General features: G+C 38.9%; 1 protein-coding gene and 1 non-coding gene across 2 annotated transcripts in view; both read left to right on the top strand.

The window, feature by feature from the left end:
* TEKT3 (tektin 3) overlaps positions 1-15,289 on the top strand; it is a 34,355-nt gene extending 19,066 nt beyond the window's left edge. Inside the window, exons 5-8 of the mRNA XM_039847403.1 lie at positions 1,541-1,684; positions 4,045-4,267; positions 7,353-7,507; positions 15,072-15,289. Coding sequence (XP_039703337.1) covers positions 1,541-1,684; positions 4,045-4,267; positions 7,353-7,507; positions 15,072-15,288 — 739 coding nt within the window. The 3' untranslated portion in view covers position 15,289. The remainder of the gene's footprint in view (positions 1-1,540; positions 1,685-4,044; positions 4,268-7,352; positions 7,508-15,071) is intronic.
* On the top strand, positions 3,142-3,248 carry LOC120589967 (U6 spliceosomal RNA). The gene has a single exon (XR_005649598.1). It is a non-coding gene; the product is annotated as a U6 spliceosomal RNA (small nuclear RNA).
* Positions 15,290-15,647: the final 358 nt, after the last annotated feature.

Genomic DNA, 15,647 nt, shown 5'->3' with positions numbered 1-15,647 from the left:
GTTTATCCTTTTATTTTGTTTATCCTTTTATTTTGTTTTCCAGATTCCACATATAACTGAAATAATACAATATTTGTCTTCCTCGGTCTGACTTATTTCACTTAGCATAATATCCTGTAGGTCCATCCATGTTGTTGCAAATCATAACATTTAATTCATTTTTTTTATTTCTGAATAATATTCATGTATGTATGTGTGTGTGTGTGTGTGTGTGTGTGTGTGTGTGTGTGTGACATCTTATTTATATCTTGGTTTCATCTTTAAAACATATCTAGAATCTGAACTCTTCTCACCAACTTCACTTCTACCCCTTTGATCCAAGCCACTACCATCTCTCACCTGGGTAACTGCACCACTGGCTAATGGGTCTCTCTGTCCTCTGCAGTCTGTTCTCAACCCAGCACTAGAATGATCCTTTAAAATTGTTAAGTCAGTGGTCTCTCATTTCACTCAGAAGAAAACCTGGTTCCTCCCATTGCCCATCAAGGCCCTGTATGATCCGATTTTCCCCCTTCAAGTCTTTGCTCAAGCATCGCCTCCTCAAGGAGTCCTGCCCTGAACATCCTACTTAAAATCACCACTCATGCTCCTGGTTCCCTTTTCCTGCCTTGTTTTCTGCATTGTTCTGCTAATGAACCACATGATTTACTTATTCATTGTGGGTATTGCCTGTCTCCTCTTAATAGGATGTAAGCTACTTGAGGAAGATTTGTTTGTTTTGTTCATTAATGCATCTCAGGCTTGTGGAAATTGTTACACAAACTTGGCATGTAGTAGGCACTCAATAATTATTTGTTGAACGAACTATTCCATGTGTAAAGATATGGCTCACCTGTCATCCATGCCTGCCCTCTGGGTTTCTATCTTTGATAGTGAGCTGCCAGGTCTTCTTTTTGCTTGGCAGGGCAGAGAATATCATGCATCTTAGAGGTCACCAAGGCCTTTTCCTTTCTAGAAAGGTGGGTATTGGAGCACACCGGCCTAGAGGGCTACCACTATCAATTCTTGATCTTTTTTTGAAAGCACTCTGACTCTTTCCCTGAGGGTTAATATTGACCCTTGGTTTCCATCTTCTGGCCAAATTCTCAGGCCTGGCTTGGAGGGAAGCTAGGCTATAAATGCCTCAAATTTCTTGGAGATATGCACTCAAAGAATGGGGGAGAAAAGAGTTAGGATGTAGAAGAGGAAAAGGAAAAAGGAAAGGGAGACACAGATGTGGGGAGATTACTCTAAACCAATGTCCTATCTGGAACAGTTTGTGTGTTAGGAAGATGGGCCTCAGGCCTGGGGGTCCAGACACCTGACTTCTGTTTATCTACACCTCTTTTTCCCATGCAGTGTGGGAAGGGGCAGTGTGGGGAGGGTTCTAGTTACTCACATATACGGACATCTCCAGGGAAGGCTCCTTTTAACTGAGAAGTTGGACATTGTGTGAAGGAGGCATAATGGGTGGATCTCAACACACAGGAGGGCAAATACTTTGCCTTGTATGAAATTGTTACACAAACCTGAACATTCATTTTCGCACTCTGTGTTATAGAGCTAACAGAGCTTCCCAGCATGAACTGGAGAAGGACCTGAGTGATAAACAGACAGCTTACCGGATTGATGATAAATGCCACCATCTGCGAAACACATCAGGTGGCATCAGCTACTTTTGTGGAGTAGAGAGGGTTGATGCAACGTAAGTCAGGCACACACCACTTCTATAATTTTGATGTCCTTTAATTCACTTTCCTTTCTTTTAAAATGATGCAGCTTACAGGTTAAAACAGAAGACATGGGAAGATGTGGAAAGGTAAAAGACACATCTGCTTTGGACAAGTCTTAGTAAAAATGTATGTTCTGCAGTCAGGCCATGAAACTTGCATTTTGTATTCTTTTGTAAAAGAATACTTGTTATTTATACTTCTAAATATAAAAAATAATACCTTGTTAGAGCAGAAAACCTAGAAAACACAGAGAAGCATAAAGAAAAGTACTGCTTGTATATTGGATGCCCAGGATGGTGGGATGCAAGTTAAAAGACAGCTTATTATTTTTATTACCATGGCTTGTTAAACTTGCTTTGTCAATGGTTTCTTTGCCAGGCCATTGCATGAAATCTTGGGTTCATGATCTTTTCCAGTCACCTCTTTTAAAATAATCAACTTCATTGAGGGAAAAGTCACCTACAATAAAATGCAATCAGTGTAAGTGTACATTTTGATGAATTTTGACAAATTTCTATACCTAAGCAACCATGAATACAGTTAAGATAAAAAATTTCCATCACCCCCAAAAGTTCCCTTGGGCTTCTTCCCACATTCATGCCCCCTTCCTCTTGTAAAGTGAACTCCAAACGTGTCTCTCCTGTGGGGATGGTCATCCCCCAAAACAGCCCTGTCTCTTAGCGCTCCTATAGTAGAAGCAGCAGCACATACCAACTTTGACTTTTACATTCTTCAGGGGTGAATCAGATTCAGACTCTATGTCCTAAGTGGTCCCCACAAAATGCCTCCTACTTGGTTTGAGGTGAGCAGGAATCATCTTTCTTGCTCCTTCCAGGGTAGGGGTGGGCTTGGATGGAACCATGCACTCTGATTGCTTAGCCCTCCATAAAGGGCCTCCTCTATTTATGGCATGAATTCTTAGCCATCTTTTATAAAATGATAGGGTGCGGAGCACATTGGGTGTTATTTTGGACTATTGGGGCCTGAGCTAAAACCTGTAGTTGACAGTGAGGGTCTTTTTTAATATCCTACTGCATCAAGGAAAGAAATGTCACCCATAAGCCAACCACCCAGAGATGCCCAATGTTGACAGTTTACTGTTAGTCCTTCCAATATACTTCCATTTTGTAGATAACAGATTTGTCTTTAAATAATGGAATTACACACATACTGTTTGAATAACATGTCTAATTTTTCATTTCATGATATATCAAAAATATTGCTTGTGAAAATATTCTTCTACAACATGAGTTTGCATGTTATATGGATTACTTTTTTTTTAAATGAACCATAATTTGCTTAATTTGTTTTTACTTTTGGACATTTAGGCTGTTCCCCATTTATCAGAAAATGGCCTAAATATTGCTAAAAATGACTATCCTCACATATACATATTTGGCATATTATTTCTTTAGGGTAAATTTCTAGAGTGCTCACTTCAGCAGCACACATACTAACACTGGTACAATAGAGAGACAATTATCATGGCCCCTGTGCAAGGAAGACACAGAAATTCATGGAATATTTCATATTTTTAGTTGTGGGAATATAATGTATAGCATGATGACTTTCGTTAACAATATTGTATTGTATATTTGAAAGTCACTAAGAGAGTAGATGTTAAAAGTTCTCATCACAGGAAAAAATTTGTAGCTGTTCAGTGATGGTTGTTAACTAGTTACTGTGGTGATTATTTTGCAATATAAACCTATATCAAATCATTATGTTGTACACTTAAAACCAATACAATGTTATATGTCAATTATATCTCAAAAAAGATTTCTAGAAGTGATATTTCTTGGTTATACACATTTGAAAAATTCTTGTTATGCTGACTTTTTACCTTCCAGCATGGTTGTACCAATTTAACAGTCCTACCTGCAGGATATAAGAGAATCTTTTTCTAGACATGCTCCCCAGCAAATTATCATTCTATTCACTCTTTGCTGTTATGATAAAGGGTTATTAGTACGTTGTTGTTTTAATTACTTATTTGATTATTCCTGAGGCTGAATATTTTTTCGTATGCTTATTGGGCCGATGTGACACATTTGTAATGAACCTCCATACCCTTACCCTTCGACAATCCTTTTTTTCTCCCTAGATTGGCAGAGAAGTTAGATTATGCTTTGGATTTTTAGCAAGTTGGTCAGCAGAAGAATAAGGAGCAACTAAGAAAAGTTTAAAATAAGCTTTGCTCTGATGTTTACATTTTATGCAATAACCAAGATTGATGATTTGGGTTCTCTTGAATAGGATAAATGATTGCCTACAGACCATGTAGGCCAATACATCATTGTCACCATTGTCTGGTTCTACTTCCTCTTTTCAGGGTCTCAGTGCCCGAGTCCTGGGCCAAATTTACAGATGACAATATTCTCCACTCCCAGAGTGAACGAGCAGCCTCTACTAAACTAAGAGATGACATTCAAAACCTCTTGGTTGTGACTGCCAATGAGATGTGGAATCAGTTCAACAAAGTGAACTTGGCTTTTACCAATCGCATTGCTGAGACTGCAGATGCTAAAAATAAGATTCAAATTCACTTAGCAAAGGTAAGTCAAGCACTGGGTACCATTAGGTGACCTGGATGGATAGAGCAAGGGTCTGGGACCACAAATCTTTCACCACTCCTGGAAAGACACCATAAGGCACACGACCTCCTGGCCAGACTAAGAAAAATTAAAAACAGTACAAAGTGCACCATTTATTTTAGCAAGGTAGCAAGGTATCAAAATGAAATTGGAATCCACTGATTTTTTTTTTTTTTTGGAACACAAAGAATGCACTATGTAATAAAAGGTTGCTGGTATTTTTAACAGAAACAAAAATATTATTATTAAAGCTTAATGAATCACTGTATGTAACTAGGAATTAAATTTATTATTAGAACATATGGCAAGAATGTTTACTGTTAAATCATCTGGGGCACTTTTTTTCTGGAATACAAAACCAAATACAGGAAACTATTAGGTAGTTCAAAGTGTTTCTGATATTGAACTTTTTAAAGTGCTCTAAGTATAAGAATTTTATAATGACGATAAAATGAAGGATTCAAGCAGAATTCATATATTTCAAGATAAACAAGGAGCTCTTCTTATATTTAGTATCAGACTTGGAGCTCTTATTATTTATGTGGTTATGCTGCATATGCTGCCTACATTAGTCATTTCTTTTTTTAAGAACCTTACAAGTCAGTCATGTCACTCTAAGGTGATATTACGCAATTGAAGGCACCATGTTCTCTCAGACTGCAGCAATTTATCTCTCCTCCCCATGGTGCTACATACTGTGAAGGGCAGAGAGAAGTATAAAATGTAGTTTTTGTCCTTGGGAAGGTATTCTTGTGAAGAAGAGATGCATACACATGAAAAACTCATGAATAATTAATAAAACACAAAAATTACATATTGTGGTTGCCAAATAACAAATACAGGAAGTGTTTTGGGGATTTGGAAGAGGAAGTGAACATTCCAGGTGGACAATATCTTGAAAAAAGCCTTAGGAGTAGCCAATTAGAGGTTGAGTTCAGGTCTGTAAAGAGACCCATTTGGCTGGCGTAGATCGTATGTGTGCTGGGAGAGAAGCTCTGGAAAGGTAGATTGGAGCCAAACCGTAGTGGACACTTATGGAAAGGTATTCTTTGGATTGTAAGAAGCCATTCTAAAGGCTTTTTAGAAGACTGATGTGATGGAGTCCCTTTGTTCAACAAAATTTTGTTTACTACTGTATTAACTTGCTAGTACTGCCACAACAAAGCATTGTAGACTGAGGGACTTAAACAGAAGGAATTTATTGTTTCATAGTTCTGGAGGCTAGAATTTTTGAGATAAAGGTGTTGATAGGGTTAGTTTCTTCTGAGGCCTCTGTCCTTGGTTTGTAGATGGTTATCTTTTCCCTGTGTCTTCACATGGTCTTCTTTCTGCATGTGTCTGTGTTCTAACTTCTTTTTTTAAGGAAACCAGTCATATTGGATTAGGACTTACCCTAAGGACCTTATTTTAACCTAGTTACCTCTTTAGAGGCTCTATCTCCCAATACAGTCACATTCTGAGGTAATAGGGATTAGGACTTCAACATATGAAATTTGGGGGGTTGGAGAGGAGGGTAGAATTCAGCCCATAACAGCTACATTCAAGGTAAACATTTTGGAGTATACATACATGAATGACACACTGACCCTACCATCTTGAATCTTAGAGTGAGACAAGACCTGTACATAAGAAATAAGTTCCATTAGAAAGATGCCAACAAACTCCTTGGATTTACAGATAAAATGTTTGTTTAGCAGAAGGAGCAGTTATTTCCAATGGCGAGAGACAAGGAGCCCCAGAGAATGGACTTGGTGATAGGAACAGTGTAATGATTTTCAGAAGATTGTTAAAAGAGTGAGAGATGGGTCAAAGCTTATGTGACATATTTAAGAGTTGCTGGCTTACACAAATGCTGAAACTGTGTGATTACGTGAGATCTCTGTAGGAGCGAAAGAATGTAGCAGAGAAGTGGTCTGAGGACAAAACTTTGCACTAGAAGCGAGGAGGAGTAGTTAGAGAAAAAAGGCAAGGAATTAGGACAGTAGTTGGCCAGGGAAATTAAACAAGGTGAAGGATTCAAGGAGGAGATGAGACATCAGAGAGACCTCATCATTGGCTTTCAGAGTGCACTCTCATGAGGGCAACTAGGGCCAGGGACTTAAAATAGATTAGGTGGGTCAGAAGTGCAAGCAGTGAGCAAGACCATTGTTGAGTACATTTGGCAGAGGAGAGGGTGAGAGAGTGCCAATTGGAAGCCCTCGGGTGGGATCAGATAAGAGTGACGTGGTAAAGATATGAGGTTTTAAAAAAATTGGGGTAATACTTGGGCATGTATTCAGGCCACAGGAAAGGGGCAGAGGAAGAGTGAGAGTGATGGAGGGATATGAAAAAATGGGAATATGGAGGTCAAGTTCAGAGGACAAGGAAGAGTTTTCAGAGCATAGGAGAGGGGCTAGCTTCACAAAAGAGGAGCTAGGGAGAGATCTAGGTTTATGCAATTTGGGGGACCTTTTTAAGAAAAAAGGATATAAAATCAGGACTACAAAATTCTGAGTACTTCTCTCTTGCAAATGAGAAACACTGAAACTTGACCTTCATTTACTTCAAAGCAAATCCTCCACCAGCAGAAAAACATCTCTGTGAGATTAGTGAGAAGAGAGAGCAGAAGATAAGAGGCAAGGATATGTTGATGTGAGGAGGGAAGTTAGGGCCACTCAGACCTCATGGCCTCACATTTCTCAGAGTTACACACAAATGTGCCAGTAAATTTTTAACAACCAGTGATCTGGGGCAGGAGGGAAGCTCCTATTTGTAGCATTTGCCAATACCTGTGGTATAAATACTCCCATCCTGGCTGGTTTTACCCCTAATTGGGAGTTGGGAAAAGATGCATGTGGTCAGCTCTCCAGGGCTGTGGGACACCTGTAGCAACACACTGCAGATTCCCTAGGAACGGGGCTGAGAAGGAGCAGGGCACTCAGTGACTCAATCTCCCCAACCGAGAAGACAAGGCAAGATGAGCCCCAAATGGACAGGCAGGAGGCGGGGAGCATGTGGGAAGGAGGCACAGTGCCATAGCCTTGGGCATCTGCTTCTATTTGTACAGACCCTGCAGGAGATTTTCCAGACAGAAATGACCATACAGTCCATCAAGAAGGCCATCAAGGACAAGTCTGCCTTCCTGAAGGTGGCTCAGACCAGACTGGATGAGCGTACAAGGAGACCTAACATAGAGCTCTGCCGAGACATGGCCCAATTACGGTGAGGCGGGAGTGCACATCCTTGGTAGGAGGGGAAAGTTGGGCTCACTTTGGGATGGTCCACCAGCTTGACTGTAGCTCCATGCTCTTTATGAAAGCATTTTTTGCCAATATACTGGTAATATGGAAGAACATAGTAATGCTTACTGTGTGAGGGGCCTTCTTCAAAAGTATTAATAATGGGGAATTACTGTTTAATGGGCATGGAGATTCAGTTTGGAATGATAAAATTTCTTGAGATGGATGATGATGATGGATGCACAATATTGTGAATGTATTCAATGCAACCGAACTGCACACTCAGAAATAGCCGAGATAGTAAATTTTGTGTTATGTATATCTTACCACAATTTAAACAAAGGAATGACATCAACATTACACGCAAAAAAGTGATAATAAACATCAGGCCTCATTCAGTGAGGCCAAGATGGCGTTTGGATTCTTCCGCATTACCCTGGCGTCTCTAGAGTTTCTGGAATACCTCTCTTATAAGAAGCAGAGGGCATTAGCTTGCTGCATATTTCTCAGTGCCAGAGACTCATCGGAAATGGGACTTGTGTTACAATTCCATTGACCCTTACATATCTGCTCTCATCCATGTGCTCTCATTGGCCTCTTTTAGCTGTTAATATATCTGCTCTTGTCATTAAGATCATCCTCATGATCCCCTAAAATCCCTGACAGTCTTTTTGGTTCATTTCATTTGGTTCTGTTCTAAGCAGAAATTGAGAACAGCTGGTCTTCATTAAGCAAGTCTCCTGCATACACGTGGCAGGAGAAATCTGATGCCAGTTTATCCACTAAATTCTACATGTGTTTTATTATTATTATTTTAACTTTGAAGATTCTTTTTAGGATGGGCTTGTAAGGAATTGGCCAAGATCCATGTCTCCCCTATTCAGTGCCCCTTCCCCACTCAATTCTGGCTTTATTTCTAATTTCCCCAATACCTGCCTCTGCCTTTTGTTTCTGGATTTCATCATTGCTATTCTTAGGTCATAAAATGCTCCATGCAGAAGCAAATTAAATTTATAGCAACTGAAGGAACAAAGGGTCAGCACTTGAAATCTATAATTGTTTTTGGAGAGAGATGCCACTTGTTTTCTACCCTGATAGAATTCCCGTATTATCGTGAAGGATTTATTCTAGGGATAAAATGACTTCGAACTCTACTAATGAGTGTGGATTGCTTGGAGGGAAAGGAACAGGAGATCTTGTGAGGCCAACAATGATGCAAATAATAATAAAGATATTGATGGTGATAATAGCTGCCACCATTTATTAATTTCCCTCTGTGCTGGCCACTGTCCTGAGCACTTTACACTACGTCATTCATTATCTTCATTTTATAAATAAGGAAACTGAGGCAGAAGTGGGTTAAATGACTTGGTTCATGTGGCACCAAGTGCTAAGGAGAGCCATAGTCTGAATCTTTACTTGTCTTACTAGAGGGCTCTATCTCATCAAACCAACTATTTGCTTCTGCTTCCCCCATCTTTCACATTGCATGGTGCTTTTACCATTCCCCGATCATGTATCTGCTTTCATCTGGCCTTTTTAATGTTCATGTGAAATAAGTTGGCAAAGCAGGTACTGTATCCTCATCTTTCTCTCAGAGAGGATGAAACTGAAGGTCACAGAATCATTAATGCAAAACACCCTCTACACACTGCATGGGTATCATCTGCATTGGGTGCTAAAAAGCATGCTTTAGAATATATGTAAATGGATTAACTGCATTTCTCCCTATGGAGCTGTTGCCTAGGCCATAGCCATGGAGGAGTTCAGCCAGCTACATGTTTCTCAGAGTGGGTTCTATAGAACCCCTACTCATACAGAACTCATTATTTAGGATAAGCTGTCCTCCACTACAGAGGTCAGGCGGGCCTCTGGATGGCTAGTGTGAAGTGACTATTTGCTTCAGAAGAGTCTGATAGTGAGAGTACACCCCTTCTGCCAGTTAGGATTGGATCACGAATTGTAGCTTTATGCAAATGTGATTAAGAGAAGCCAAAATGAAGTTTCATGCTCCAAAATTTCTGCAGAGTCATCACAAGCAAAGATAGGGATAAATACATTATTCAGACTGCTATTAGATAAACCCAGGGTTGCTTTTTAAAAGGTTTTTGAGTAGTGGTCTAATTTGACTTTGGAGTTATCAGGCAATGAAGCAGTCACAGTGGCTTCTGAAAAGCTGAATAGTTTTCCCTCTTTTCTCACAGCTTTTCCTTTACTTCCTGTCAGTTCTGTAGTATATCTATTTCCTCTGCTCCTCATTGACTTTAAGACAAAACCTACTTTTGTTTCTGTAAATATTTCTTGTTAAAATATCATTGCCAAAAATATGGTCCCAGAGTAACAACAGCGGAATTTAGGATTATTATTGGGGGAGAGGTTTATTTTTCCTCTTCAACTGATCCTTCTGAAAGCAGCCCTTTGGCTGGTTAGATTAAAAAAAAAAAATAAGGCCATAAACTCAGGGGAGTGAGGACTGAGAAAAATTGCTGTTTTCATTTCAAGAGTTTTATTTTTATTTAAAATTTTCTAAACTGGTTCTTTCAAAAGTAATTCTAAACATTCTTGGCATCTTTGGTGGTAGGCCAGACCAGGCTCTGCTTTACTTAAATAATCTCGATACTTTTTTTTTTTTTGAACTATGGTAGCTTTATTTATATTCAAATGAAAAATGTTTTTTCACTTCTGTAACACCCTCAAAATAAGTGGTTTCAGCAAAACAGCTCTCTGTGATCTGCCAAGAACAAGGAAACTGAGAATGAAATGTAGCCTTGAAAGATGAGGAAAAACATATTTCTAATGGTGAGAGTTGAGGGAAGTGTCATATCTTCTACCTATGTTCACACAGCATTGGGAAAACAAGGATCTTAACTGCCTATGCTCTATGTATCTTGAATTCCATTTTTTAAACATTGACATTTTAATCTGTGACTATAAAAACTGGCTCTCCAAAGATAGATTTCTTTCCTAGTGATATTTTATACCCTGGGATCATAAAAAAAAAAAAAGACATTTTTAATCCAACATAATCTAAACAACAACAAAATATGTTTTAGATCAGTTCTCAGATTTTGTGTCTTTCAATCTCAGACCAAAAGAAACTTGGCACTTAAGTTTCAATTCCTTCCCTCCCTCACTGTAAGAAAACAGTTACGGTTCTGAGATGAAAGGAGGTGCACAGTAGATGTATTTTCCAGGCTTGTTGTTGCTTCTATGAGCCTTTGGTGCTGGGGGCCCTTTGCAGTGCCCTCCCCTTTTCAGGCTACCTGCAGGTGTGTTGGAAGCTGAACCTCCATGCTCTTTCTAGGCTCCTGGGCTTTCTCTCCATAGCCTGGTTCTGGTTCTTGTTCTTGAGAGACACTGTGGACTTGAACCTCTGAGCGGCTCCCTACCTCTCACTGAGACTTCCTAGGACATAGAAGCAGGTCCTAATCTAACAAGCATTTTTTGCACGACTGTCAACTGTTGGGGCTGCTGCTGAATTCAGCTTGAGCAAGGCCATGTTGCTTTCAGGGAGCTGATGACCTGCAGGGGAAACATAGTAAATAGGTAACAACAGGCTCCCTGAGGGCTGCAAAAGGATTGGTGCTTTTGGAATACATGACATCGGGCAGCTACCCAGTCCCAGGGTTAGGGGAGCAACTTCGGGAAGCAGTGTCTGCTCACCTGGGCTTTTAAGATGGGTTAAATTAGTGGATGGGGAAGGGAAGGAGGTAAAAATGGATTGAGGGGATGGGAGACAGCAAGCACATTCCAGGTCATGACTGCAGAGGAGAGGGGGAAGGGCGCAGTGGCACATGGTATGACCCTTTGAGAGATAGGAATAACAGGATTTTATGATTGAGGAGTGGAGGGGGGCCATGAGGAAGAGAGAAGAGTCAAAATGATCATGGAGTTTTCGTTTCAGCCTCTGCCAGGTTTCAGCATCTCACCATTGACTGAGATAGGACACATAAGTGACTTGGGATGCAGATGATGCATCTGTTCCATACCCTACCTCGACCTGGGTCAGCCGCATACTGGCATATCCACCAGGAAGGGTGTGCCCAGATTGTGGGCATGGTGGAGCTGTCCTAGGGAGTTTCACTGTTTGCTGTGCTGTCCAAGCGAGATGTGATGTTTCCCAGTTGTTGTATTGGTCAGCCGAGTCACTTCAGATAAACTTTTTAAAGGTCAAAAAGATTTCAAGTCCCTCAAAATTGTATTTTCTTTCTGAAAAATATTTATTTATTTTTTCCGCCTTTACAAGTAGTATCAGTTCATGATTAAAAAAATCAGAAAATGAAATAAGAAATCAAAGCCATCCTCAAGTCTTTGTGCCATTGAGGGATAACCAATGTTAGCAATTGGTTATATTTGCCACCAGGCACATTAACAAAATTGTAATCTTTCTGCATATGGGATTTAATATCCTGACTCTTTCAACCATCGTTATATTGTGAGTTTCTTTCCCCATGGCAAGTATGAGTTCTTTTTAAAAAAGTATTGCCCTCATAGTCTTTCCTTATGAAGAGATAGGGATATGTTCTGATTTTAAGATACATTCAAATAATAAAGGTCTCTATGGAATAAGAACGAGAGTTTCTTTCTTGCCCTTTCTATCCTCTTGCCACGCTTTCCCCCACCCCTCAAAAATAGCTGCTGACTTATATATCTCCTTAAGTATGATTAAATTTTGTCTTTTAGGAAAGGAAAGCAGGGAGGGTTTCATGTAGAACAATTTTTGCTTTGGTGACATTTTAATATTCTATGAAAGCCCGTTTGGTGCTTGGCACTATAATGGCCCCTGTGGCAGAGTTGCCAGATTTTGCAAATTAAAACACAGGATAGCCAGTTAAATTTGATTTTCAAATAAACAATGAGTAATTTTTCAGGATCTATATCCAAATATTGCATGGAATACTTATACTAAAAATACTTATGCTAAGTAAAAATACTTATATTGAATATTATTCCACCTTAAAAAGGAAGGAAATTCTAACATGTGCCACAACATGGATGAACCTTGAGGACATTATGCTGAATGAAATAAGCCAGTTACAAAAGGACATATACTGCTTGATTCTACATGTATGAGATACCTAGAGTGGTCATATTTACAGAAGCAGAAAGTAGTTGGTGGTTGCCAGGGGCTGGGGAAGGAGAATTGGGAGTTAGTGTTTAATGGAGACAGAATTTCAATCTGAAAGGAGTTCTGTGGATGAATTGGTGGTGATGGTTGCACAACAATGTGAATGCAGGTTATGCCAGAGGACTGTACACTTAAAACTGGTTAAGATGGTAAATTTTAAGTTACGTGTATTTTACCACAATTAAAAAAATACTCGTACTAAAAAATTATGCATGTATCTAAAATTTAAATTTAACTGGGTATCCTGTGTGTTATCGCATGTATCTAAAATTTAAATTTAACTGGATATCCTGTGTGTTTGGGGATTACAAATAGAGGTGAGATGGTCTTATGGTCTTACCGAAAGGGATCCCGTATGTTGAGGCCGACTTCTTAGGTCTCTGCTTCTGCCCTTTTCTCACAAGGAGCTTTGAGAGTGGGGCCAAGAAATGGGACCTAGTTCTTTATTATGGCCACTGAGGCTCCTTATTTCCTTTTTAACTTCCTGGATAACCGTGAGTGGCTTATAAACACATGTGGGCCATGTTCCCTGGAAAGGCCAGTTCATCAATCCTCTGGGTTCAGTTTCCTCATCTGTAAAACAAAGAAGCTGGGCTTAATGACTTTTCCCATTTATTTTCCAGTTGCAGAGTTCTGTGAAGCTATAAAATGCCTTGATATAATGATTTTAATATCATTTGGATATTTTCCTACGATCATGAAATATTTCTCTCTCTCTAGGAATGTTCACATACCTTTTGTTCATTGTCACTGTCTTCTATATATTACTGTATATTTTAATTTCATGTACCTCCAATCTACTGATAAATGAACCCCAAAATAAGGAAAACCTTAACTTTGAGTAAATGGTTAAAATTTGATGAATTTAAAGTTGTGTTTCCCAGTGATCAGAGTCAGGCAGGGGAGTAGCATAGTAATTAAAAGAAGCTGATGGATGATTTTATTGAAAACTATAAGCAGAGTTATCTAAGGTCTTTGTAGTTTCTTTATCTATAAAATGTGGATAATCATAGTATCTACTTCAGAGTGTTGTTATTAGGATTACATTGTCTGATTATGTAAAGCACTTAGGATAGTATATGTATATACTACATATTAGTATATAATATGTACTATATTATACATATAATAAAGTAGTTAATAAATGATTTGCTATTATTATTATCTTTTTATAACCTGTTTCCTACTTTTCCTCTTGAGTGACCACATAGCCATCTTCTTTGAATATTATTGGCCAAATCAGTGAGTAAAGGAGGCCTTGCTTAATTTTTCTTTGGGAAAAGAAATATTTTCTAAATATAAACACAATGGAAGAAATCATAAAGAAAAAGAGAGAGAAATTTGGCTTACTAAAAATTGAACTCTTAAATATAACGAGAACATCATAAAAAAATTAAAAGGCAAAAACAAGTTAGGGAAAACATTTGCCACAAGCATAGCAGACAACTAAAATCAAAATGCTTAATACTGAAAGCTTCTTGCAAATGAATAAGAAATAGAAATACCTCAGTAGAAAAAGGAGCACAAGACAGGGAGAGGCAATTCACAGAAGAAATGCAAAGGCCAATGGAAATTTAGGAAAGATTCACTAATAAAGAAATGGAAATTAAAACAAGAGCAATTAATATAATTTGAGGAAATGCTAGATTTTTCCATGAAGTGAAAAAAAATTTTTTTTCCTTTTTGTCTTAATGAAAAGTGTGTCATGTGTTTTCATCATCACAACGTAATTAGAACTGCAACTTTTTTCATGGTTTATATAAATGATTTCGCCCATTATCATTTTCATGTTCTATTAAGTTTTTGACAACTACAAACATAATTGGGACCTTGAGGCATTACTTTGAGATATTGTTGAGGGGGGAGGGGCATTGTGATTTGAAGAGTGCTGCATTAACTAATCTCTCTCTCCATAGTCCAGGATGTGTTGGCAGGCTGGGCTGAATTCCAGCCACCGAATAAAGTTGGATATCCTCTTCTTAATTATAATAATAATTTCAACGATAAAATAAGAAAGTCCAGCTAAGTTTTGACTTTTACTAATTAAAAAATCAAATGTTTAAAAGTTTCCCACTTTTTTAAAAATATAATATTTAGTATACGTGTGTGTGTGTATGAAAATTTGCTGATGTCCCTGAAACATGCTTAGTTTGCTTTTTGGATTCTGGGCTTAGTTAATAGGAGTAGCCTGACCAGATGCTAGAACTGCTCACAAGTATTGCTTGCTTTGCAACTTTGCAAAATGGAGTAGTTCTGACGTTGGTTTGACTTGTGTTCTGCTGGGGCTCCAAGTGAGCCCAGCACAAGCAGCCACATCTCCAGTAGGAATTCAGTAACCATGCAGCCTTTAATTCAGATAATAATCATTGTCAGGAGTGTGACTTCTTTTAACCTAACCAGTGCTTCTTCCCTCACGCAGCCTTGTTAATGAGGTTTATGAGGTGGACGACACCATCCAGACCCTACAGCAGCGCCTGAGGGAGGCTGAGGACACCCTGCAGTCTCTGGTCCACACCAAAGCTACCCTGGAGCATGACTTGGCAGTCAAAGCCAATTCTCTGTACATCGACCAGGAAAAATGCATGAGCATGCGCAAGAGTTTCCCCAACACCCTACGGCTGGTGGGCTTCTGTTAGGGGCCTTACCGGGAGCAGTTTTATTACTCCTCAAGAAAGATTGAACCAGAGCTTGGTTGTAGCATTTAAACTGAGTGCTAATATATTCACTTATTAAAGGATTGTATTGCTAGAAATGTACCAGTATTCTGTCTTGGAAAGGCTTTTGTTTGCATCCAAAGGGTTTTCTACTATTTTACTAGACATCTGGGCTATTGGAAAGAAATAAAGAAATGTAATCAATCTAATAGAGAAGGTAAACAAAAATTATTTATTTTATTCTTATTTATTTTCTATGTAACATGAATGGGCTGGAAAGGAGAAATGTATTTTCTCTGGGGCAATAAGGGAAGGAATAACATAGTAAACTGTAGATTTTG

Source organism: Pteropus medius, unplaced genomic scaffold (assembly GCF_902729225.1).
Source record: "Pteropus medius unplaced genomic scaffold, Ma_sr-lr_union100, whole genome shotgun sequence".
NCBI classification, from domain to species: domain Eukaryota; kingdom Metazoa; phylum Chordata; class Mammalia; order Chiroptera; family Pteropodidae; genus Pteropus; species Pteropus medius.
Note: the sequence above shows the minus strand (reverse complement) of the source record. Positions and strands in the feature narration are given on the sequence as shown.